This window comes from Symphalangus syndactylus, chromosome 3 (genome assembly GCF_028878055.3).
Source record: "Symphalangus syndactylus isolate Jambi chromosome 3, NHGRI_mSymSyn1-v2.1_pri, whole genome shotgun sequence".
Classification (NCBI taxonomy): Eukaryota; Metazoa; Chordata; class Mammalia; order Primates; family Hylobatidae; genus Symphalangus; species Symphalangus syndactylus.
Window position 1 is genome coordinate 91,849,779 of NC_072425.2, and position 27,362 is coordinate 91,877,140.

Below are 27,362 nucleotides of genomic sequence, written 5' to 3' on the forward strand. Positions count from 1 at the left end.
TCTTTATCTTTTTTTTTTTTCCCAGTAGTTTTTGTTTATTGCTACACTTTGTACTCTAATCTTCTCCCTTTCTTTCTGCTCTGAAGATAGGAGTTGCCTAGTGAATTGACTGGATACAGAAACTAAGGTCAAGCTGAACGTAAATGTTATGATGCCAATTAATGATCAGAAAGGAAAATAAACTTGTGAAGATGTTCACTGAAGAAAAAAATCTTGATTTAGAAAACATTGGTTTAGATGATTAATCAGAAGTTCTACTCTATTTTTGTTTTACTTAGTTAACACATACTTACTGGGAGCCTACTCTGTGTGGCAGATGTTGTTATACTTGGCATGAGACAACACTGAACAAAGCATACACAGTTTATGCCCTCAGGAGACTTACAGTATGTGGTAGATACATGAGGGCAGTGGGGGCTTGGGTTTACATGTAGCAGTGCTGAATAATTAACAACTGCTGTGCTTTGTAGTGGAAACTAAGACCCCATTAACTTTAAATTCTGCAGTGTCCTCTTCCACTGCCCTGTTGTGAGTATTCTCCCTGGTTAGCCACAACTAGAAGAGGACTCCTCCAAAAGTGGAAATGAGTATTTGTAACCCTGCGTTCCCTGCCTGTGTGACCTGTTTACTCCATTAGTAGGCAGTTCCAACATAATGTGATAAATGAGGATATTTGCATGAGAATGGTTGAAATGGTGAACCATGGAGTCCAATATAGATAGGAAAGTGAGTACAGAAGTGGGTTATGTAAATAAGGGTGTGTGGTCTTGTAGTGTCTAAAGTGAAGTTGTAGTGAATGTTGGTGGAGGTGAAATGCTTATGATATTAAAAGTAGCATATTTGATGGATTATCCACATGTATGTTAAAATAACTGAAGGTTATTCAACATTCCTGATAGAGAAGAGTGTTTATGAATTAGTAGTGCATACATCGGTGGTTCTCACAAGTAACTGCATATTGCAATCATCTGCGGAACTTCACAAACTAACAATGCTCTTATCTCAGCTTTCCTGAACATTGGAAATTCTGATGCATGGCTCACATACCTAGCTATTTTGATTTAATTTGTATGTGGCGTAAGCTGGGTAGTGGGATTTTAAAATCCCCCTACTTCCCCAGGTAATGCTAATGGGCAGGAATTATACAGGAACAACAGGGGTTTTTACAGGAAATGCGCTGGGAGTTATGGTTGGGATCGTGACCCTGCATCCTGAAGTTGGGTACATGATTAATGAAAGAATAAGCAGCCTTTGTTTGAGAGAGCTGCAGGAGAAGCAGCTTTTACTTGAAGCAAAAATAGTGAAGTTGTCGGGGGTATAGAAGTGTTTGTTTTGACTTTGGAACAGAGTGATCCTAGAGGGAAACTTTAGGAGGGATGGAATCAGTGGGAAATTGTATAAGGGAGGAAAAAGCAAGAACAGTACAACGGTCAGAATGTAGGGGAGAAGTGATAACTGAATGTATTTATCTCTCTATAATGAGCAAGGATAAGGCTAGTGGGTTCATTATTAGTCTAGAGAACACATCTAGCAGTCCTGTAGTGCACAATAATTGGGAATTGGGTAAACAGTTCTTAGGAGTCAGTCCAGACCTTGATAGACTGAATTTCACAGGAAGTCCTATCCTTGTATCCTCTGTAAGGGGTTTGGATTGATTGTGCAAGATCTAAGGAGAGCCCCAGAGTTTGGAGCTGTTGTCCCACAGGCTCCCGATAGTGGTTGGAGGCTGTTCTAACACTGGCATGGGGAGGCTGTGAAGTCTTAAGGTTTGGTCAGATTTGTTCTTCTCACTCCAATGCGCTGCTTGGCTGAGTACACTCTGCTGTACCAAATGATGGCAAAGCCTTTACTGTTTCTTTACTTTTATACTTCATAGTTTTCAGGAACACTTTAAATTGTCCAGTTCTAGATTCGTGAGCAACTATTTATAAGTTTCACTTTTTCAACATACAAGAAATGGTATAGACTTAGAGTGAAAAAGGGCCTTATATATTATCTAGGCAAACTCCTCTTATTTACGCATTAGAATTTTTATGCATAGAGAATCAAAGTGAAATTCACAAAGAACCCTCTTACATAGATTAAAGTATAAACTGTATATGGAGCTGGAAATTTGTAATTGCTGCACTGATTCAAAGTTTTTGTAAGAATAAATGGGTTAACTGCAACTCATTTTATTAATTTGACACGTAACTTGATTTCTGTATTTTTCACTGTTAAACTTTGAAATATAAGAGCATCAGACATCACCGCCCACAGATTCCTTCAAATTTATTTTTCTTTTACAATTAAAGAAAGCTTTTAAAAGTGCAGTGTATGTGTAGGCTTTAAGAGCTACTCTAGTTATGCAAGAGAACTATGAAATTGCTTTTGAATGAAGAGTTCATTCAAACCTTCTCAAAAATATTCAAATATGGTTTTGGTCAGAATAAGGTAAGTAGTAAAATGGTAAATTTGGTAACAGTTTGTTGTAGAAATAAGAAAATTGTATGCTAAGTGAAAACAAGACTTTCACATAATTATAGTATATCATGTTAACTAGTAATTAAAACCCATGTGCTTTTACTAAGCGAAATATATATCATGACATTAGTCTATTTTGCGTATAGCGATTTTATTTCACCTGTGTTTGAATTGTGAAACACAAGGTAGCTTTTTGAGGCTGTTACACCAGATGGATGAAGCCTGTTTTAAGTCATGGGGATTTAGGCCACATCAAAAGGATACTTTTTTTTCTTTTTAAAATTTTATTCTTTACTTATTCATTAATTTAATTAATTTATTTAAAGATGGGGGGTCTTATACTGTTGCCTAGGCTGGTTTTGAACTCCTGGCCTCAAGTGATCCTACTGCCTTGGCCTCCCAAAGTGCTGGGATTACAGGTGTGAGCCACCCTGTCTAGCCCAAAAGTAAACTTTTAGTAGATGAGTGACATACATTTTTATAATGTATCTTTTGTATTCATGTTTTAGATGTTTTAGATGTGCAAGATGAAAACTGAAGAGCAATTACGCTAAATGATGCTTGTTTCGCTTTCCTCCTTCTGAGTTGCTTTCATTGACTTATTTGATGTTTAGGTGGATATGAATGGTATCAATTTTTCTAAAACTCAGGGGTATTTGTTATAGAACTCTGCACATTAGATCAATTGTCTGTCATCTGGGGGTACATTTCTAAGTTGTGTTTTATAAATACAGTTTCAGACTATTTGTAGGAATGCTATTAAGATTTTTCTTTGGCTATGGTAGGTGACATCATTTGGCTGAGAATTTCTAACCAAAATTATTTCTACTGAACTGTATGGTATGAAATTCTGGTAGCTCAGGACAACATTAGTTATGTTGGAATATATTCGAAGCTGCTTTGTGAGGAAAATTTTGGCTTTTCTTATTTGACTTTGCTATAGTCTGTCACCATATAAAAGGATGGTGAGAACACTAAGTAGGTTATTTAGTATTTATGGCTTTTCTGATTTTTAGGTGTATATGGACCAGCTATTTTTGTTTTTCAAATTATTTTAAGTTCAGGGGATAAATGTGCAGGTTTGTTACGTGGGTATTTTGTGCATTGCTGAGGTTTGGACTTCTATTGACTCCATCAGCCAAATAGTGAACACAGTACTAAATAAGTAGTTTTTCAACCCTTGGCCCCCTCCATTCTTCCCCTGTTTTGCAGTGGCCAGTGTCTTTTGGTCCTGTCTTTGTGTTTGTGTGTACTCAATGTTTAGCTCCTACTTTTAAGTGAGAACGTGGTAGTTTTCTGTTTTTGTGTTAATTTTGCTTAGGATAATGGCCTCCACCTGCATCCATGTTGCTGCAAAGGACATGATTTCATTTTCTTTTGTGTCTGCGTAGTATATGTACCACATTTTCTTTATCCAGTCCACCATTGATGGGCACCTAGGTTAATTCCATGTCTTTGCTATTGTGAATAGTACTGTGATAAACATATGAGTGCAGATTACCTTTTGGTAGAAAGATTCATTTTCTTTTGGGTAAATACCCAGTAATGAGATTGTGGGGTCCAGTGGTAATTCCATTTTTAGTTCTTTAAGAAATCTCTAAACTGCTTTCTACAGGGGCTGAACTAATTTACGTTCCTTCCAACAGTGTATTAACATTTCCTTTTCTCCATAACCTCATAAACATCTGTTATTTTTTGACTTTTTAATAATAGTCATTTTGACTGATGTGAGATGATACCTCATTTTGGTTTTTATTTGCTTTTCTCTAATGATTAGTCATGAGCATTTTAAAAAATATGTTGGCTGCTTGTATGTCTTTTGAGAAGTGGCTGTTCATATCCTTTGCCCATTTTTTATTTTTATTTTTTCTTGTTGATTCATGTTAAGTTTCTTACAGATTCTGGATATTATTCCTTTGTCAGATTTATAGTTTGCGAATGTTTTCTCCCATTCTGTAGGTTGTCTGTTTACTCTGTTGATAGTTTCTTTTGCTGTGCAGAAGGTCTTTAGTTTAATTATGTCTCAGTTGTCAATTTTTGGTATTGTTGCATTTGCTTTTGAGGACTTATAAATTCTTTGGCTAAGCCAATGTTCAGAAGCGTATTTCCTAGGTTTTCTTCTAGGGTTTTTACAGTTTTAGGTCTTTAATTCATTTTGAGTTAGTTTTTGTACATGGTGAGAGGTAGTCCAGTTTCATTCTTTTGTATGTGGTTAGCCAGTTTTCCCAGCACTGTTTATCGAATAGGAGGTCCTTTCCTCATTGTTTATTTTTGTCGACGTTGTCGAAGATCAGTTGGTTGTAGGTGTGTGGCTTTATTTCTGGGTTCTCTATTCCGTTCCATTGGTCTGTGTGTCTGTTTTCATACCAGTACCATGGTGTTTTGATTGCTGTAGCCTTGTATAGTTTTAAGTCAGGTAATATGATGCCTATTTTCTTTTGCTTAGGATTGCTTTGGCTATTCAGGCTCTTTTTTAGTTCATATGAATTTTAGAATAGTTTTCTTCTAACTGTGAAAAACGACGTTGACACTTTGATAGGAATTGCATTGAATCTGTAGATTGCTTTGGGCACTGTAGCCATTTTAACAGTATTGATTCTTCTATTCCATGACCATGGATTTTTTTTTTTTCCTGTTCATGTCTTCTCTTACATATTTCTGCTGTGTTTTATAGTTCTCTTTGTAGAGGTCGTTCACTTCCTTGATTAGCTGTATTCCTAGGTATTTTATTCTTTGTATTGCTATTGCAAATGGGATTGTGTTCTTGATTTGGTTTTTGGCTTGAATGTTACTGGTCTTTAGAAATAATATTGATTTTTGTACATTGATTTTTGTATCCTGAAACTTTATGAAGTTGTTTATCAGGTCTAGGAGTCTTTTGGCAGAATCTTTAGAGTTTTCTAGGTATAGAATCATATTGTCAGCGAAGGGAAATTATTTGACTTTTTCTTTTTCTATTTGGATGCTTTTTATTTCTTTTCCTTGCCTGATTGCTCTAAGACTTCTGGTACTATGTTAAATAGGAGTGGCAAGAGTGGACATCCTTATTTTGCTCCAGTTCTTAGGGGGAATGCTTCCAGCTTTTGCCTATTTAGTATGATGTTGGCTGTGGGTGTGTCATAGATGACTCATTATTTTGAGGTATGATCCTTTGATGCCTAGTTTGTGAAGGTTTTTATCTTGAAGGGATGTTGGATTTTACTGAATACTTTTTCTGAATATATTGAGGTGATCATATATGGTTTTTGTTTTTAATGCTGTTTAAATGGTGAATCACATTTATTGACTTACATATGTTGAACCATCCTTGCATGCCAAGAATAAAGCCCACTTGATGGAGGTGAATTTTCTTTTTGATATGTTGTTGGATTCAGTTTGCTAATATTTTGTTGAGGATTTTTTTTTTTTAATTAATTTTTTTTGCATACAAAAACAATAAACATTTTCTAAAAATACATACAAACAAAAAGATGCGTATCAAACATATTAGGAAGGTTGCACATGGGAAGTCGGGGAATAGAAATGGGGGTGGGAGTTAAAATAAATGAGAGAGGGACTTTATATGGATCAGTGATAATAACTCAATCCTCTATTTGACAAAGAAGAGGGAGAAGGAAGAGGAAGAAAAAGAAAGTGGGATAAAGGATCAGAAAGGGAGGAAAATAGAAAAAATTAGAGTATGACTCCAGGGTAGACCTGTTTTGTTGTCATTGAGTTGGTTGGTTGGTTTGTCTGTTGTATTCTTCATGTTTCGCCAAGTTGGCCAGACTGGTCTCGAACTCCTAGCCCGAAGTGATCAACCCGCCTCGCCCCCCAGAGTGCCGGGACCACAGGCGTGAGCCACCACGTCCAGCCCCCACATTGCTTCTGGCCTCCGTGGTAGACCTCCCAGATGGAGCGGCCAGGCAGAGGAGCTCCTCACTTCTACCCAGTCACGGGGCGGCCGGGCAGAGGGGCTCCTCACTTCCCAGACAGGGCGGCCAGGCAGAGACACTCCTCACTTCTTCCCAGACGATAGGTGGCCGGGCAGAGGCGCTCCTCACTTCCCAGATGATGGGTGGTCGGGCAGAGGCGCTCCCCACTTCCCAGACGATGGGTGGCCGGGCAGAGGTGCTCCTCACTTCCCAGACGATGGGCGGCCGGGCAGAGGCGCTCCTCACCTCCCAGACGATGGGTGTCCGGGCAGAGGCACTCCTCACTTCCCAGATGGGGCAGCCGGGCAGAGGCGCTTCTCACTTTCCAGACGATGGGTGGCCGGGCAGAGGCGCTCCTCACCTCCCAGACAATGGGTGGCTGGGCAGAGGCGCTCCTCACCTCCCAGACGATGGGTGGCCGGGCAGAGGCGCTCCTCACCTCCCAGACGGGGCGGCCGGGCAGAGGCGCTCCTCACTTCTTCCCGACGGGGCGGCCGGGCAGAGGCGCTCCTCACTTCTTCCCGGACGGGGCGGCCGGGCAGAGGCGCTCCTCACTTCTTCCCGGACGGGGCGGCCGGGCAGAGGCGTTCCTCACTTCTTCCTGGACGGGGCGGCCGGGCAGAGGCGCTCCTCACTTCCCAGACGGTGGGTGGCCGGGCAGAGGCGCTCCTCACTTCCCAGACGATGGGTGGCTGTGCAGAGGCGCTCCTCACTTCTTCCCGGATGGGGCGCCCGGGCAGAGGCGCTCCTCATTTCTTCCCGGATGGGGCGGCCGGGCAGAGGCGCTCCTCACTTCCCAGACGGGGTGGCCGGGCAGAGGCGCTCCTCACTTCTTCCCGGACGGGGCGGCCGGGCAGAGGCGCTCCTCACTTCTTCCCGGACGGGGCAGCCGGGCAGAGGCGCTCCTCACTTCTTCCCGGACGGGGCGGCCGGGCAGAGGCGCTCCTCACTTCTTCCCGGACGGGGCGGCCGGGCAGAGGCGCTCCTCACCTCCCAGACGATGGGAGGCCGGGCAGAGGCGCTCCTCACTTCCCAGACGATGGGTGGCCGGGCAGAGGCGCTCCTCACTTCCCAGACGGGGCGGCCGGGCAGAGGCGCTCCTCACTTCCCAGACAGGGTGGCGGGGCAGAGGCGCTCCTCACTTCCCAGACGATGGGTGGCCGGGCAGAGGCGCTCCTCACTTCCCAGACGGGGCGGCCGGGCAGAGGCGCTCCTCACTTCCCAGACGGTGGGTGGCCGGGCAGAGGCGCTCCTCACTTCCCAGATGGTGGGTGGCCGGGCAGAGGCGCTCCTCACTTCCCAGACGGTGGGTGGCCGGGCAGAGGCGCTCCTCACTTCCCAGACGGTGGGTGGCCGGGCAGAGGCGCTCTTGTTGAGGATTTTTGCATCTGTGTTCATAAGGGATATTGGCCTATAGTTTTCCTTTTTTGTTGTGTCTTTGCCAGAAATCGGTATCAGGATGATTCTGGTTTTGTAGAATGAGTTAGGGAGGAATCCCTCCTCCTAGATTTTTTGAGAATAGTGTCAGTAGGATTGGTACTAACTCTTCTTTGTGTATCTGGTAGAATTTGGCTGTGGATCCATCTGGTCCAGGGTTTTTTTTTTTTTGGTTGATACGTTCTTCTTTTGTTACTGATTCAATTTTGGAACTTGTTATTGATCTGTTCAGGGTTTCCATTTTTTCCTGGTTCAATTTTGTGAGTTTGTGAGTTTCCAGGAATCTATCCATTTCCTCTAGATTTTCTTGTTTGTGTGCATACAGATGTTTATAGTAGTCTGAGAATCTTTTGTATTTCTCTTGGGTTGCTTGTAATATCACCTTTGTCATGGCTGATTGTGGTAATTTGTTAATCTCTCTTTTTCTTTGCTTAGCTAGCTAATGATCCATCAGTCTTACTTATCTTTTCAAATAACCAACTTTTCATTTTGTTGATCCTTCGTATGTTTTTTGGCTTTCAGTTTCATTGAGTTTTGCTGTGATTTTAGTTATTTGCTTTCTTCTTCTAGTTTATGAGTTTGTTCTTCTGCTAGCTTTTGGAGTTTGTTTTTGTTTTTCTAGTTTTTTTAGGTGCGAGGTGAGGTTGTTAATTGGATGTCTCTCTATCTCTTTGGTGTAGACGTTTAGTGCTGTCTAGTCCTCTTAACACTGTATTTGTTGCAACCCAGAGGTTTTGGCCTGTTTTCATTTTTTAACAAATGATTTTGTTTTCTGTCATAATTTCCTTGTTTACCCAAAAGTCATTCAGGAGCAGGATGTTTAGTTTCCATGTATTTTTTGTGGTTTTGAGAGTCATCTTGGTATTAATTTCTATTTTTATTCCACTGTAGTCTGAGAAGATACTTGGTATAATTTCAGTTATTTTGAATTTGTTGAGACTTGCTTGGTGACAGAGCAATGTGGACAGTCTTAGAGTATGTTCTGTGTGCAGATGAGAAGAATGTATACTCTGCAGTCATTGGGTTAAGTGTCCTGTAGATGTCTCTTAGGTCCAGTTGGTCAAGTGTCAACTTAAGGATTTTTTGGTTAGTTTTCTGCCTTGTTGATCTATCTTATGTTGTCAGTTGGATGTTGAAGTCCCTATTATTGTGTGACTGTCTAAGTCTTGTTTTAGGTGTAGTAGTTGTAGGTTAGCTGAAAGAAAGGAGAGAGAGAGAGAGAGAGAGAGACAGATAGACAGACAGACAGAGACACACCTCCAAGGTCAGGTGAGTAAGTTCCTTAAAGTGTTGGGCTGCTCCACCACAGTCAGAGGAGGCAGCCCTGAGCTTACAAAGTGTGGGGTTTATATGGGGGAGAGAGACCCTGGGGTTGTTTGTCGGTTGACTTTACCACATATCATTGACGGGCTTACAATATAGGAATTTACAAGAGGGTGTAACTTAGGTTTGTCCACGTTTCTCGTGACCTCCCCAGTGCCGCCCAGGGGGCTGTAATCAGGGTTTTGCTCAGCAAGTCTGGTGACCTTGCTGTGGCGCCTAGATAAGGGTTCAGGAATGCAGCTGCAGAGTATTCAGGGTAAGGGTCAGCTATATAGAGGGGCGGGGGTCCTGGGGCAGCTTGTCCCTAACAGTAGTAATTTTATAAATCTGAGTGCTCCACTGTTGGGTGTGTGTATATTTAGGACAGTTACATCTTCCTGTTGATGAACCTTTATCATTATATAATGATCTTCTTTGTCCTTTTTTAGTGTTTTTGGTTTAAAGTTTGTTTTATTTGATACAAGAATAGCAATCCCTGCTCTTTTTTGTTTTCCATTTATGTGATAGATCCTTCTTCAACCATTTACTTTGAGCCTATGGGTTTCATTACATGTGAGATGAGTCTCTTAAAGGTAGTAAAAGAATGGGTCTTTATTTGCCCAATTGCCATTCTGTGTCTTTTAAGTGGAATGTTTATTCCATTTACATTCAAGGGTAATACTGATATGTGAGGTTTTGTTCCTGCCATAGTGTTGTTAGCTAGTTGGCTTTGTAATCTTGATTGTTAGTTGTTTTGTGGGGTCTGTAGGCCATGTGCTTATGTGTGCTTTTGTGGCAGCAAGTATTGTTATTTTGTTTTCATGTTTAGAACCCCCTTAAGCTTCTCTTGTAGGGCCAGTCTCATGGTGGCAGATTTCTTTAGTGACTGGGAAAGACTATATTTCTCGTTCACTTATGAAGCTTAGTTTGGTGGGATATGACATTTTTGGCTGGCATTTCTTTTCTTTAAGAATGCTTAAAATGGGCCCCCTGTCTCTTCTGGCTTGTAGAATTTCTGCTGAGAAGTCCGCTGTTAGTTTGATGGGTTTGCCTTTATAAGTAATATGGCTCTTTTCTCTAGCTGCCTTAAAGGTTTTTTCTTTTTTGGATAGTCTGATTACTATGTGTCTTGCAGATTGTCATCTTGTACAGTATCTTGGAGGATTTCTCTGGAATTTTTTTGTATCTGTATGTTGATCTCTATAGACAGATTGGGGCAATTTTCCTGAATTATTTCCTCAAATGTGTTTTCCAAGAATGCCAGGCTTCTTTTTCAATGGAAAACAAAAAAGAGCAGGGATTGCTATTCTTGTATCAAACAAAACAAACTTTTTCATCTTTTTCAAGAATGCCAATAAGCCATAGGTTTGATTGCATTACATAATCCTGTATTTCTCGAAGGCTTTTTTTTTTTTCCCATTTTCTTAAATTCTTTTTTCTTTTGTCTGACTGGGTGGATTTGAAGGATCGGCCTTTGAACTTTGAAACTCTTTCTTCTGCTTCTAGTCTACTCCTAAGGCTTCCAACTGTATTTTGAAATTTTTCAATTCCAGAAGTTCTTTCTTAATACAGCTATGTCATCTTTTGAATTGGATTGTTTTTCTGGCTTCTTTGTGTTGGATTTCATCTTTCTCTTGAATCTCATTGAGTTTCTTTGCTCCATATATATTCTGAATTTTATACTGTCATTTCAGATACTTCATTCTGGTTAGGATCCATTGCTAGGGAGCTAGTGTGATCCTTTGGATGTGACAAAACACTCTGGCTTTTGTATTGTCAGAGTTCTTGTGCTGGTTCCTTCTTATCTGAGGGAGCCGATGCCTTTTTTTTTTTTTTTTTTTTTGTTAATTTGCAATTGTTTGGCTCGGGCTCTTTGATTTTTAAATTCTGTTTTCCCTTGAGTGTATGACGGATCTATGTTGCATGTGATCAGTTGGCTTTGTTTCTGGGTGCTTTCAGAGGGCCAAGGCTCTGTATGGGTCCCTTGGTTGCAGATAAATTCATATGGTGGTTTTGTCAGATATTGTTTATTGTAGCAACGTATTTTTGTTTGGTGGTATGATTTAGGCTGCAGTCCAGTAGGTGGCACTTAAGATTAAGAGTTGGCAGGTGGGCTTTTAACTCTGCACATGCTCATCCTCAGCAGAGGTGGAGGCGGTGGAGAAGCCTGAAAAGTGCCCCACCTTTGGTGAGGGTGTGCTCACCTTTGGTGAGGGTGAAGCTTCTGGAGAAGTCTAAGAAATGGCCTCTTTCAGCCCCCGTTCCCTGGACCCCAGTGGGAAGAGCCACTGCTGTCTCTGCAACAGTGCACTGGGGAGTGGTGGGGATTAAGAGATTACCCCCTCTCCAAGTTCATTCCCGAATTTTGGTGGTCCCTCCTTTTGTGGCTGGCACCACATTTGTGTTTCCTTTGACCCAAGGTGGGTTTTGGTGGGGTGCTCTCCCTTCTCCGTCAGGGGCAGTCCATGCCAAGGGTTAGATCTCCATGGGAGTGGAGTCTCCCTCCCTCCCGCTTCTCAGAACTAGTGAGACACTCTCCCTGAACTGTCCACGAAAGTGGACTGGGGTGCCCAGCAGTGACACACGTAGACCAGTTTTAGGTCGCAGAGCTGTCCCTGGCTACGAGTCGTGCGTCCTAGGAGAAACCTCAGCTTCACAAGTCTCTTCCTGCTCCAGTCTTGTGATGGGAAAGTCTAATTTCAGTGCTTGCTGCTTGGGTGCTTTCCACACTTGCCACTCAATTCTGGCTGTGAGGGTCCTTTCCCCACTCCAGGCAAGTGCTCCAATCTCTGGCCTGAGACTAAAATGCCTGCAATGGCTGCTGCTGCCAGGTTGCCAAACAGTTACTTACTTTGTATGAGCCCAGATTAAAAATGGCATCCTCTGGCCGGGTGTGGTAGCTCAAGCCTGTAATCCCAGCACTTTGAGAGGCCAAGGCAGGTGGATGACTTGAGGTCAGAAGTTCAAGACCAGCCTGGCCAACATGGTGTAAACCCTGTCTCTACTAGAAATACAGAAATTAGCTGGGCGTGGTGGTGGGCGCCTGTAATCCCAGCTACTCAGGAGGCTGAGGCAGGAGAATCACTTGAACCCGGGAGGCAGGAGGTTGCAGTGAGTCGAGATCATGCCACGGCACTCCAACCTGGGCAACAGAGCGAGACTCCGTTTCCAAAGAAAAGGGCATTTTCCTCTTATTCCCATGCCTGGGAAAATGCCTGCAGCTTTTCCTGGTGTCTTTTCCTGTCTCAATCTCTCAGCCTTTTCCCAGTTTAGTGTCAGTGTTTGGGAGGAACAGGGTGCTCTCTCATGGCCTGGGTTGCACAGATCCCTAGTGGAAAGGTGAGTCACAGAGGGATACTGACTGTCCCTTTCGTGTACTGGAGCTTCACTTACTTTTCTCAGCCAAATGCTGTCCCTGGGGCTGCCTGCCCACCTTCTCCTTCCTGGGTTCTGGGGTGTTCTTTGCATTCTGGTGAATCCTGTTTTCTTTCTTGAATTAAAGCTCACAGAGTTGATCTTTATGCACTGTTTTGCTAATTCCAAGTGGCTGAGGCACACTCAAAACCTCTAATCCACAATCTTGGGAAAAAAATCTGCCTGGATTGACTCTGATTGCAAATATAGAATGCCAACATTTAGTGACCTCATACTATATGATACTCTTGAGTATCTCTCAAAGCCTGAAAGAACTGATACTGGGGAAAATGCCCAAGACTTATTTAGTCTAGCCCTTTTTTGTAGACTCTCTCTTTTTAAAAAAATCTACTTATTTATTTTTGATTCTCTGATTTCTATCTTTGGGTATAGTTTGACCGCTAAAAGATAATAATCTTAATAACATATTGTACTCCCTGCGGCGTTGCCTTCATTGCATTATCTTTTAATACTTACACCCATTTTTAAGTAAAGTCGTTATGGGAAGCAATTATGTTAAACTTTTTTTTTTTTTTGAGACAGAGTCTCGCTCTGTTGCCTTGGCTGGAGTGCAGTGGCGTGATCTTGGCTCACTGCAATCTCTGCTTCCTGGTTCAAGCATTTCTCCTGCCTTAGCCTCCAGAGCAACTGGGACTACGGACATACACCACAATGCCTGGCTAATTTTTGTATTTTTGGTAGAGACAGGGTTTCACCATGTTGGCCAGGCTGGTCTTGAACTCCTGACCTCAAGTGATCTGCCTGCCTTAGCCTCCCAAAGTGCTGGGATTATAGGCATGAATCACTGCGCCCCGGCAATTATGTTTCGCTTTCTAATGACTTTCCTGAAAAACTGTTGCTGAGAACGTTAACTAGTACTTCACACTTTTTCAGATACATTCCTATATGATACAATTCTTTATAAATTCAGTGCTACAGACACAGTTAATGAGAGGGACCTTGGATATCATGTGTTTTCAACTGTTTTACAGATGAAGAAACCATGGCATGGAGAGGTCAGCAATAAGTAGCTAGCCTAGAACCTGGTCTAGAAATTGTGTCTTCTAACAACAGGCCCAGTTTTGTTTTGTTTTTTAACTTTTAGAAGTTGAGTTAGCATTGACATAATGTAAAGTTAGCCATTTAAAAATGAGTGATTCATTGGTATTGGGTTCATTCACCATGGTATGCAACCACCACCTCTAATTAGTGTCAGAACATTTTTATCACCCTAAAAAGAAGACTGTATCCATTAAGCCATTTTCCTCTCCCCCCCACCCCCAGCCTGTGGCAGTCACCAATCTGAGTTCTGTTACTATGGGTTTATGTATTCTGGATATTTTATATAAATGAAATCACACAAACTGTGGCCTTTGTGTCTGGCTTCTTTCATTTAACATAAGTTTTTTAAGCTCATTCATGTTATAGCATGTACTAGTACGTTACTCCTTTTCATGGCTGAATTATAGGTAGATACCACAATTTGTTCATTCACTGATAAACATTTGGGGCATTTCCTCCTTTTGGCTATTGTAATTAGTGCTGCTATGAACATGTGTGTACATGTTTCTGTTTGAGTACCTGTTTTTAATCATTTTGGGTATGTACATAGGAGTGGAATTGCTGAGTCATGTCATAATTCTGTGTTCAATTTTTTTGAGAAACTGCCAATTGTTTTACACAGTGGCAGCACCATTGTACATACCTCCAGTTTGTTTTTATCTTCCCTGTCCTCCATCATGCTGAGATCATGCTGACTTGAGAAAGAAAGCCAAAAATTAGTCGTTTTGTTTGAGGTATGAACTCTCGGTACATCTTTTGCAACAAATTTTTTAACCAGTTTTATCTGTCATTTTTCCAGTGGTTTATTGAATTGTATTTTGTTTTGTTCCTTTCATTCAAACTGAGGTGAATTTCTTTTCCCTTATTATATTTATGTTCCTAAAACCTACGGGAATGATTTTGGAGGTCTAATTAAATATCAGTTTATTTACTGCACAAAATAAAAGGAAAATAATCAAAAAGAAATAGCAACACTGAAATAGTCTTGGGTACTTTGAAGGAGTTATGTTAGGTTTTAATTGACTTAAGTACAGGTCAAATCTCTTGGTCTTCTACCTTTGCTCTAGGAGTCAGTTTGTAGGGCTCAGTTTTGAGTCTCCTTAAATTTGAGGCCATCGTATTGCTATGACATATTTACTAAAACAATTTCTTGTATTATATTTGATCAATGGATTTGTAGAAAACATAAATGGTTTGAGATAGGTTAAATACTATTCAAATCTGTCTTCTTTTTCAACTTTTATTTCAAGTTCAGGGGTACATGTGCAGGATGTGCAGGTTTGTTACATAGGTAAGTGTGTGCCATGGTGGGTTTGCTGCACAGATCGTCCCATCACCTGGGTATTAAGCCCAGCAACCATTAGCTATTCTTCCTGATGCTCTCCCTCCTCCCATCCACACCTGCCAGACAGGTGCCAGTGTGTATTTTTCCCATCTATGTGTCCATATGTTCTCATCATTTCAGCTTCTACTTAACAAGTGAGAACATGCGGTGTTTGTTTTTTTTTTTTGTTCCTGCATTAGTTTGCTGAGAATAATGGCTTCCAGCTCAATCCATGTCCCTACAAAGGACGTGATCTTGTTACTCTCTTGTTCCTTTTTATGGCTGCATAGTATTCCATGGTGTGTATGTACCACATTTTCTTTATCCAGTCTATCATTGATGGGCTTTTGGGTTGAATCCATATTTTTGCTACTGTGAATAGTGCTGTAGTGAACATACATGTGCATGTATCTTTATAATAGAATGATTTCTATTCCTTTGGGTATGTACCCAGTAATGGGATTGCTGGGTCAAGTGGTATTTCTGCCTCTAGTCCTTGAGGAATTGCCACACTGTTTTCCACATGGTTGAACTAATTTACACTCCCACCAACAGTGCAAAGCATTCCTTTTTCTCCACAACCTCACTAGCATCTGTTGTTTCTTGACATTTTAATAATCAGCATTCTGACTGGTGTGAGATGGTATCTCATGTTTTTTTTTTTTTTGATTAGCATTTCTCTAATGATTAGTGATGTTGAGCTTTTCTTCATCTGTTTCTTTTGCGATGTGTCTCTTCATGTCTTTTGTTTGTTTAAGGGCTTTCTTTTAACACACAGAACATCGTTCCTTGCTTCAGTGCCTACTCATATTATGGTCTCTTTATCAGTTATTCTGTTCTTCACCTGGCTATATCCTTATAATTCTTGGAGACTAATCTTAGGTGTGGCTTTTTCCAAGATGCTTCCTCTGACTGATCCCCCCCCACCACCCTTTCTAGCTGAGTCAGATGATATGTTCCTTCCTAATGTCTTGTAATAACTGAAGCATATGTCATTTTACTTACTGTATTGTTTTGTAATTATATGTATGTTGTCTTCTACAAAACTGAGCTTTTTGATTCCAGGAAAACTATGCTTTATTTACCTTTGAAATTGCAGAACCTTACTATTCTAGGCACATGATAGACTTCAGTAACTGTTTAGTGAATGAATGAAAGAAGCTTCTAGTTTAGAAGAGGCAAATATGCATAAATAACTACTGTAGAATTGTAAATTGTGCAGTGGAAGCAGAGAATACAAGGAAAAATATATTTGGGAAGACTGTGAGGTGTTTATGAGGGAAGGTTTGCTTCATGGGAGATAACAATTTCAGCTGGTTCTTGAGGGGAACTTGATAGAATTTTTTGCTAGGGAGTAAAAGTAATCCATCCTAGAGAACAGAAGCAAGAGAGCAAGTCATGATCATGGAAAAGCCAGGTATTTTAGAATCTTTTTCAAAGGTCATTTTGGCAGTAAGGAGGGTGGAATACAGGGGGAAGCAGTAATGATATAGTCATGCAGCTATAATGAAAGTTTTGTGTCAAGCTTTGGCTGTGAGGAAGGGAAGGTTTCAAAAGATACTTAAGATATAAAATGGGCAGGCAGGCCCTGATAGCTAATTGGCTGAAGAATTCCAAGAGGGTAATCCAAGGCAACTCTAGAATTTCTCTTCCAGTAATTGGGTAGGTATTGATGCCTCCTTTTAAAAAAGTAAAGGAATATAGGAAACATTTGGGATCTTCAGTGAATTTAATTTTGGACATGATAAGTTTATGATCTTTATGACAAATTCAGGTAGAAGTGTTCAGTATGTAGTTAAATATAAGTTTCTGAAACTCGGGAGATATTTCTGAGCTGGAGGCACAGTTTTGGAAGTCACAGTACATATGGGTAGTTACTAGTGGTGGACTAGGAAACTCAAGGATTGTATATCTAGTAAGACTATAAGAAGGTAAAAACAGAACTCTGGGAATTGCAAGCTTTCTTCTGCTTAAAGGTAATCAAGGGCATACTTGCAAACTAGTATTAATTTTTCTTGGTCCCTTTTATTTCCTGTGTGCTTTCCCAACTTTAATCCAAACAGCAGTAAAATTATGTTGAGATACCATGTCTTGGACTCAGCATCAGATAAACCTTATAGCAAGTGTGGGGCTGTGGCAGTACTAAAACATTCATGGCTCATTTTCAGGGGGGATGTTGCTGCCAACTCAGTTTTATCCAGTTATTGCCTTGCAGGTGTGCAATTCCACTGATTCTTGATTCCAGATATTTCTGTTTTTCAAGAAAAGCCAGAAATCCTGATTTTTACAGATTTTTAAATGCTTACTCAGAATTTTAAAAAGTGCTGTGTTGGTCAGATAAAACATTGTCAGTTTCTGATCCCTTTCTCAATCCCTACATTCTCTGTAACAAAGAGCAACTAGTATCACCTTCTGAGGTATTGAAATGTACTTGTTTCTGTTGCATACTAGGATGAGAGAAAAAACTTGACTGGAAGCTACAGAAAATTATAGTGGAAAAGGAGACAGACTGAATCCCTGGGCTTAGAAGATTTAGAGATTGAGTGAGTAATACAGGTTATAAGTCAGATGGGCTGAGACCCATCTGTAGTGACTGTACTGGCAGTGAATCAATCATTGCCACCTTTGGTTCCTTATTTGCTGAGGTCTTGTTGTTTCTGGGACTTGAAACTGGAATGGTTGTTAGGGAGGATTTTTTTCTATTATTTTGTCCTGCATATTTTAGTGTAAAATTATAAATACAATACAAAAAATACTTGGTGTTTCACCCCAAGAACATAACCAACATGAATGGAAATGTTTCTGTCAGCCTGTGGCTTTCAAAATCTGAACACCTGATATACCAAATGAACTCACAGGATGATTTGTTAGGGCTGACTGTATTATCTTTATTTATTTATTTATTTTTGTTGAATCAGTTTAAAGAATTTTTACAGGAAGTCTCCTATTTATTCTATAGAAAAATCAAGGAGGTAATTGGAACTGACCTTTGTCTCTTCTATTAGTTGAACCTGTGGAAAGAAAGAGTTATGATTCCTTGAGTTTGTGTGTTCACTTTTAGGAACAGATTTCCCTGGAAAGAAATTCTACTTGTATAACAATTAGATCTTACAGTTAAAAATTATGATTCAAAAATGTGTCACAAGATATTGTAATTTGATCATTGATTCTTGCTCTAACCACCTTTTGGCCATATCAGATTATGAGGGGAAGTTATGGAGTAGGCCTCCTGAGTAAAGGAGGTGTGATTTTTTTTTTTTCCTTTGAGGTGGGAGTATAGTTGGAACTAAATTACGTGTGAATTTATCATATCAACTAAAATTTTGATCAAATGGCTTTTTTAAATTGTGTGGTACATATTTTATATATATTTATAGTTTCCCTTAAGGTTTTCTGTACCAGAGTTGTTGATCTATTATTTCCTTATACTAATGTTAGGGATGGTAAAAGCTATGAGATGAATCTAAGCAGTTAATTTTAATGTCATGTGGAAATAGTTTTTTCTGTGTTTTATTAAATGTTGAATGAATTGTGACTTTTACATTTTTTTCTCTTTCATTTGTTCTTTTGGGCACTGGTAAGTCTAACCATGTATCAGTTTATTATAATTCATGGCTAATGCCATCTGTCTGTCATTCTCCCTCTTTTGTAAAATCATCTTGCACTTGTGATTATTTATATATGGTTTTAAAATTACTTTTTGGAAACTCTTGAATAGTGCATTTATCCCACACAAACTAGTATATGTAGAGTAAGAATCATATTCTTTCTTTATTATCATTTATAAATGAAATATTTATATATATTTAGACATACCAGGGAAAGGTAAAGTGGTACATGCTGGTAGTCCCAGCTACTCAGGAGGCTGAGGTGCGAGGATCCTGTGAGTCTCGGAGTTGGAGGCTGCATTAAGCTGTGATGGCATCACTGCATTCCAGTCTGGAAGAGAGTGACAAACTCCATCTTTTTAAACAAACAAAATCTGTAAAAGTGTAAATAGCCTTGAGTATTGGGCTTAGGTTCACTAAACAAATGTTATTTTATATTCTCCTTTTGAATCAAGAGTTTTAAAGAGTACTTTCCCTGTGGGTACACTGTTGAGCAGCCTCAACATTTGTGAATATTTTTTCACTTCAAGTTTTTGTTTTTGGAAATTACCAAAACTTTAGCATATAAAGTTAGTAACTGGTTTTGGGTAGTACTATTTTGGTGAAAAGAATTGGGTAATTGTAAATAAGAGAGATTGATTTTTATTGTTCACCTGCAAAACTGCCTTTTGAAGACAATTTTAAAGGATTTCCAAAATATTTAAGCTCTAAAGGCATTATCTTTTCTGTATTCCCCAAATACTTTGTGAATCTCTTTATTGTGGTATTTACTACACTTAGGTTATCATTATGTGTATATTTTACCTTTTTAACTTCTGAGCATATTAGGGGCAGAAACTGCCTCATTCATCTTTGTGTCATTAAGGTCTAAAACATACCCACCTAGTAACAATAGAATCATTACGAAGCCTCCAAAATAATTGGGTTGGAGGACAGTAGTTTTCATATTAAATGTATGCATACCTACACATAAAATAGAATATTAAGGCTCATTACTTAGTTTCATATTTAATTTTTTTCTTAATTGTATAGCCATGCATATGTTGCTCCACTATAAACTAATCATGGGGGTATATAGCATTGTATCTGAAGCCACCAGGTGAGACTGAGGAGGAACACTTTCAGGTCCTTTGCCTTTTCACTGTCCTTTCCCCCCTTCCCTTGGTCTCCCCTTTTCTCTCCTTTTTCCATTCTTTGCCTCATTTCACTTGTCTAGTTAGTAATTTTCATACTTAATGAGCAGCTTCTGTGTACTTGGCCTTGGTTACATTATTATTTGAAGCTGAATGAGACAATTTTCCACATCAGGAGCACATTCTATTGAAATTACCTGGAGAAGAGTGTTCAACTTATTGTAGATAGAATAAGGTGGGAGGAAAACAGTCTGTACTTGTTATAAGACCACTCTTCTTATGGCTACTTGTTTTTATTGTGGAACTATATATATAATTTCTATGACTCAAGTTGGCACTGAAGTAGTATCAACTGTAAGATTCTTAGCCCTGTTTGGCAGCCTTAAGCCATATAATGTATTTAAATATACCAGGTGAATATAAGTTGGAGAGTGGTTGACCCATTTTAGTGAGATTGATCTCAGAGTCCAAGTTCCTTTCTATGGTAGTTCTGACAGTCTGTTCTAAGATAGCTGGTATAAAACAGCTGATTTAAAACAGCATTTTCCACTTAACCCCCACTCTCCACATGAACCAGGATAATCTACACCTGAATTAGCTGAATTAAGCACTGATAACCTAGGCCTAAATTAAGCACTGAATTAGTTGTGTGATGGTGAAGAGTTACTGAACCAGTCTGCTACAACTAGACTTGAGAGAAGATGTCAGAACTCAGCCCCTTCCTGGTGCTGATGGGTATTCTGGATCAAAGAAAGGGTTAGTGATTTTGCAAAGGTTATACAGAAAGTTAGTGGCAATCTGGAATCCATGATTTCTGACTCTTAAGTATTATGCTGCCTTTCCTATCATAAATATCTTTTGAGGATCAAATGAGATAAATGTTAGTATGCCTTGATAGGCAGAAAATATCACCAGATAAATTATTTCTGCTTCCTTTCTATGGTCAGGATGCGTATGTGATTTTTTGCATTGCTATTTCTTAATTTTCAGAATCATGGAAGTTGAGGTCATTTTTTATGTTTTTTTTGTGTCCCTGAGTTCAAACCAATACAGGTAGATTATCTAAGCATGCTAATAAGTAGACACCCTTTGAAACTCAAATTTTTTCCATTATGTATTTAGAAGATACATGGATAAATTGATTTTCAGACCAGGAATTTATTATATTCACTTATTGCTGGTAGTTTTCTGATTACTTTCTTGGGAGGCATATTAAGCTGATTAATATTTAGATAAAAGCATTCATTTATGATATTAGCATTTTTTTCTTACTGTGACTTTTAAGACAGTTGTCAGCTGACAAATTTTATGGGTTAAAGAGTCAAGATTTGTTTAGTATCAGATCTTACCCTTATAGCTATGTGACCTTGAGCAATTTTTAAAAACTTTTTTATTGTTTAACTTTGCATAATAATAGTGATTAAGCCAAAATTGACCATTGGACTGTGAACTCATTTACTCCCCACAGTAACCACATGACATAGGTGAGGAAATGAAGGCATGTAGTGGTTACACAACTAATGGTAAAGGTGAGATTTGAATTCAGCTGGTCCGAACTCGTGAGTCTGTAGTTTTTGAGGACTATGCTGCTGCCTTCTACTACTTCATAAGTTGTTCTGAGGAGTATGATTTCCACAGCATTTTAGATTTTAAAATTGTGACTTAAGATTTTATGGCCTAGAGATTAATTTAGGGAAAATTATAAATATATAATTGTCCTTCCTTCTAAACAGTTTTGGTAGCTTGTTAGAAATGAGAGAACTATAGGCCCTATCCCAGACACACTGGATCATAATCTGCATTTTAAGAAACTGTATTTAATATCCTTAAAGTTTGAGAAGTATTGCAGTAGATGATCTTGAGAGTTTCTTCCAATTCACAGTTGTGAGTGATTCTGGGACCAGTCAGCATGGATATTTCAATGTTGATTATTGTATTTAGCAAAGAAAATGGTACTATATTAAAGTAGTGGTTCCCAACCTCTGTGGCACCAGGGACCCAGTTTCATGGAAGACAATTTTTCCATGGCCTGTGAGGTGGAGGGGATGGTTTCGAGATGAAACTCTCCCACCTCAGATCATCAGGCATTAGTTAGATTGTCATAAGGAATATCAACCTAGATCCCTCACATGCACAGTTCACAATAGGGTTCACGTTCCTATGAGAATCTAATGCTGCTGCTGCTCTGACAGGAGGCAGAGCTCAGGTGCTAATGCTCGCCGCATGCACACCTCCTGCTCTGCAGCCCAGTTCCTAATGGTCTGCAGCCTGGGGGTTGGGGACTCCTGTATTAAAGAATTTTAAAAATGTAAATCACTGTCATATAGATTTGTCTCTATTCTTTGGATTCCATTATAGGACAATTCTTGAAATAATACTTGTTTGAATTTGTGAAAGGTTTCTTATATAGAAGAAAATTACCCTAAATTTTATCCTGTATCATTTTAGGCAATAATTAGAACCCAATTATTTTTATGTGGCGTTAGATCAAATGTTTTTCCTAATTCATCTCACTAATAAGATTATAATGTCAGCCAGTTATACATATGAAAACTCTTAGAATAACATAACTTGATTTTTGGACAATTCGCTATTCTGATGTTTCAATGAACAGTTTAACATTTGAAGTTAACTGTTGTAATAGATTAACTACCAAGCAAGTTAGCACTGCACTTGCTTGATTAGAAAAGCCTAATTTTTGTAGTCTCTGGAATTTAAAAATTTCTCTCAAACTTAATTAAGGAATCTTAAAAAAAAAAAAAAAACCATGACAGTAATGGCTGTTTTTTCACTGTTAAATTATCACCTGGCACATTGCAGAAATTCACAAATAGTTGTTGAATGAATGAATAGGACTTTGGTTTAGGTGATTTTGCTACTGTTTTCAAATGAATAATAAAACACCTGTTAAAATATGAAAAGTTGAGTTTTTAGAAGAGTCAAGTATTTCCCCTTATTGACAAATTGGTGCATGAATCTTTTCCATATCAACTCATTTTGACTTTTTTGAAAATTTCTTTAATTGTGAAAGATATGATTTGTACATAAGAGAGAATAAAACATTTATACAGTTTAGTCCTAACAACTGGTTAAAAAATAGAATACTGGGGGATGCAGAGCAAGATGGCCAAATAGAAGCCTCCACTGATTGTCCTCTCCACAGGAACACCAAATTGAACAACTATCCACATATAAAGCACCTTCATAAGAACCAAAAATCAGGGACTGATCACAGTAGCTGGTTTTTACTTCATATTGCTGCAAGAGGCACTGAAGAGGGTAGGAAGGATAATAATATTGAATTGTCAATCCTACCCCTCCCTCATACCCTGGCAGAAGCTGAGTGGTGCAGAGAGAAAATCTGTGCACTTGGGGGAGGGAGAGCACAGTGATTATAGGACTTTGCATTGGAACTCAGTGCTGCCCTGTCACAGTGGAAAGCACCACTGGGCAGAACTCAGCCAGAGCCTATGGATGAAGCATTTGGACCAGTCCTAGGCAGAGGGAGTTGCCCATCCCAGTGGTTGGAACCTGAGTCCAGCAACCCTTGCCACTGCTGGCTAATGTGCTCTGGGGTCCTAAGTAAACTTGAAAGGCAGGCTAGGCCACAAGGAGTGCAATTCCTGGATGAGTCCTGGTGCTGTGCTGAGTTTGGAGCCACCACACCACCCAGTGACGAAGAGAGCACTTGCACCACCCTTCCTCCCACCCCAAGTAGTGCAGCTTGCAGGTCTGGGAAAGACTCCTTCTCTCAGCTTGAGGAGAGGAGAGGGAAGAGTGAAGAGGATTCTGTCTTGCAACTTGGATACCAGCTTAGCCACAGTAGGACAGGGCACCAGGCAGAGTCCTGAGGCCCCTGTTCCGGGCCCTACCTCCCAGACAGCATTTCTAGACAAACCCTTGGCCAGAAGGCAACCTACTGCTTTGAAGGGAAGGACCTAGTCCTGGCAAGATTGATGGCCTGCTGACTAAAGAGCCCTTGGTCCCTGAATAATCAGCAGCAGTAGGTACCCAGGCAGTACTTTCCCTGGGCCTTGGGTGAGATTCAGAGACATGCTGGCTTTAGATGTGACCTAGTACATTTCCAGTTGTGGTAACTATGTGGGGGAACTTCTTCAGTTTGGGAAAAGGAGAGGGACGAGTGAGGGGACTTTGTGTTGCACCTTAGCTACCAGCTTGGTTACAGCGGAGTAGAGCACCAGGTGGGCTCTTGGGGTCCCTGATTCTAGGCTTTGGCTCTTGTATAGCATCTCATGACCTACCCTGAGCCAGAGTGGAGCCCACTGCCCTGAAGGGAGAGTCCCAGGCCTGGCAGCATTCACCACAGCTGACAGAAGAGCCCTTAATGAACATTGGTAGCCAGGCAGTACTTGCCATGGGCCTGGGGACTGTGCTTGCTGTGGGGAGAGACTCCTCTGCTTGTGGAAAGGGGAGGGAAGAATGGGAAGGACTTAGTCTTGTGGCTTGGGTGCTAGCTAACCTGCAGTAGAGTAGAGCAGCAGGTAGATTCCTGAGGTTTCCACCTCCAGACCCTGGCTTCCAGAAGCATCTCTTGACCTGCCCAGGAATGGGAGAAAGTCTCTACCTTGAAGGGAAGGACACAAGCCTATCTGGCTTCACTACCTGCAGATTGTAGAGTCCTAGGGCCTCAAGTAAACATAGGCAGTGGCCAGGCCATGGTTACCACAGGCCTCGGGTGTGACCCAGTGCTTTGTTGACTTCAGGTATGATCCAGTGCCATCACAGTGGAGGTGGCAACAGGGTTGCTTGTGTCACCCCTTCCCCAGCTCCACACAGCTCAGCAGAGAGACTGACTCTGTTTGGGAGAATGTAAGGGAAGAAAGCAAGAGTTTCTGCCTGGTAATTTAGATAATTCTTCCACATCTTATTTAGAACCATGAAGGCAATACCACTACAAGTCTTTCAGAGCCACAACATTGGTAGGCTTAGGGTGCCTCTAATGTATATATGGCTACAGTTACTAGAAACATAGATCACAACACCCAAGTTCCTTCGAATACCTGGAAAGCCTTCCCAAGAAGGACTGGGACAAACAAGCCCAGACTGTAAAGACTGCAATAAATGCCTAACTCTTCAATGTCCAGACATCAATGAACATCCACAAGCATCAGGACCATCCAGGAAAACATTGACCTCACCAAATGAACTAAATAAGATACCACGGACCAATCCTGGAGACAGAGATATGTGTCCTTTGGGGTGGAAAAATCAAAACAGTTGTTTTGAAGAAATACAACAAAATTCAAGATAATACAGAGAAGGAATTCAGACTCTTATCAGATGAATTTAACAAAGAGATTAAAATAATAAAAAGAATCAAGCACAAATCTTGGAGCTGAAAAATGCAGTTGACCTACTGACGAATGCATCAGAATTTCTTAACAGAATTGATCAAGCAGAAGAAGGAATGAGTGAACTTGAAGACAGGCTAATTGAAAATACACAGAGGAGAAAAAAGAATAAAAAGGAATGAGGCACAACTACAAGATCTAGAAAATAGCCTCAAAAGGGCAAATTTAAGAGTTATTATCCTTAAAGAAGAGGTAGAGAGAGAGTTAGGGGTAGAAAATTTATTCAGATAGATAATAACAGAGAGCCTCTCAAACCTAGTAAAAGATATCAATATTAAAATACAAGAAGGTTATAGAACACCGAGCAGATTTAACCCAAGACTACCTCAAGATACTTAATAATCAAACTCTCAAAGGTCAAGGATGAAGAAAGGATCCTAAAAGCAGCAAGAGAAAAAGAAAAAAACATGTAATGATGCTCCAGTACATTTGCCAGCAGACTTCTCAGTGGAAGTTGTACAGGCCAGGAGAGAGTGGCATGCCATATTTTAGTGTGGATTAGGAATTTCGGCAAAGTGTTATCAGAGGAACTGAGTGTCTCTGTACTTCATTCTAAATAACTATGTCCTACTTACCAGCTCTTAGAAGGAAGTCAGAGGACACTTCTGTAGGTAGGTGAAATAGTATTCCCTCCTGATTCAGAGAGAAGAGAGCATGGAGGCAGAGCAGAAACTTCGTTAGCAGGCGAATCTGTCCTTTGGTTAAAAGATGAAAAGTGGCCAAGATGTGGAAAAAGGATAATAAAACACAAAGGCATAAGAGTTGTATAACTGTGAGGGACATAAAAGAAGATACGATTAAATGGAAAAACATCATTTTGGGATAGGAAGACTCAGTATTATATGTCTCCCTAAATAAATCTTGTCCAGGATTTCTGTTTGTCATCTAATCATTTAGAGTTGCTTAGACCAGCCCCATACAGTTGCTTTATTCTTCTCCATAGCACTTATCCCCATGTGATGTAACTATATATTTACTTAATTTTCTTTTTCCCCACTTCTGGAATGTAAACTTATGGAGGTATGTGAACTTATGCGGGTATACTTGTGTTTCTTTCCTTACTAGAATGTAGATTTATGAGGGTATGTTTTATCCCTTGTGGTATCCCCACTACCTTGAGCTGTGCTTGGCACATAGGAAGCAATGACTGGTGAGTGAATGAATGAATAAATAAAGCCCTCCTTTCTCTCGTAATCCACAGCACTTACTGTCTGTTCTATAGCTTTTTGGTCATTAATTTTGTTCAGTTTAGCATCTTATAATGCTTTCTATTATTTTCTTTTGGTTCAGTATCTTATTGTTTCATTCCTATAGGACATTTTTCTCTATGCTCCTTGATGGCATGAGTGGGACAAATGCTTCCTTTGTGTACTACCTCACTGTGCAAGGCAAATGGATGTAGGAACTTGTTGAATTGAACACATGTATTTATTCATAATAACTTAAATTGCCAAATTCCAGTTTGCCTTTAATGAAAGGCGTATTTTTTTATTGGCTAAAACAGTGTAATTCTGTATGAAATAGGTTTTTTTTTAAATGTATGAATACTTTTTGGTGATGTTTTGTTGAGCTCATAGTAAATTTTGGTAACTGGAAGTTGGAACTGTTGTAATTATAATTGAGTTTCTATACATAATTTGAATAAAATAATATCACAATTTTCAATGAGATAAGGATTTCTTATCTTGAAATTTAAATTTCTAGTAAAATGTCTCCTTATGCTGTAGTTATATTGGGACCTAGTTTCAAGATGAAATATTAATTCTAAGTAAGTATAACTTTGTAGCCCACTTATCCTTTTATATATGCATTTGCAAATATAAATGTACAGATGTTTTTGTACATACTTTGTTGTATTTCTCATGCCAGGATTTCATTTAACAGTTTGTATAACTATTTCTGTCCTGTACCTTTGCATTGCCACTAGGATTTTTTTAAAAAGTAATTACAGATGCTCTGTAAATCTCACCATATGTATAAATTTTGTATATGTTTTGTGGAGATAAATTTTCAAGTATACTTCACATTTTCAAGTAAACTTCACATTTTCAAAAGTTACTGAAATAATACCATGAATGTTTACAAGAAGAAATTTAAAACTATGTAAAAGTTTTGTTCTTTTCTAGTTCATGTGGAGAATTATTTACTAATTTACTTATATTTTTTCTTTATTTCAGGCCAGTCTATCCATATGGGGATGGGGAAGCCTTGGCATTGTCCTTTTTCTGATAACCTTTGGACCCTTTGTAATATTTTATTTGACATTTTATATCCTCTGCTTTGTGGGTGGGTAAGTATACTCAATTATAATTTTGTAATTCATGTGTCATATC

General features: G+C 39.7%; 1 protein-coding gene across 5 annotated transcripts in view; it reads left to right on the forward strand.

Annotated features, from left to right (window-relative positions):
• Nucleotides 1–27,362, forward strand: part of SNX13 (sorting nexin 13) — a 154,306-nt gene that overhangs the window by 19,255 nt on the left and 107,689 nt on the right. For 4 of the 5 annotated variants that reach the window (XR_010120257.1, XR_010120258.1, XM_055272508.2 and 1 more), the window contains exon 2: nt 27,207–27,319. Coding sequence is in view for 2 of the 5 variants with exons in the window: in XM_055272508.2 (XP_055128483.2) it covers nt 27,207–27,319 (113 nt within the window). In the remaining 3 variants the exon portion in view is untranslated. Of the gene's footprint in view, nt 1–17,367; nt 17,460–27,206; nt 27,320–27,362 lie in introns of all 5 variants that reach the window. The other variant, XM_063637043.1, reaches the window with a different exon arrangement.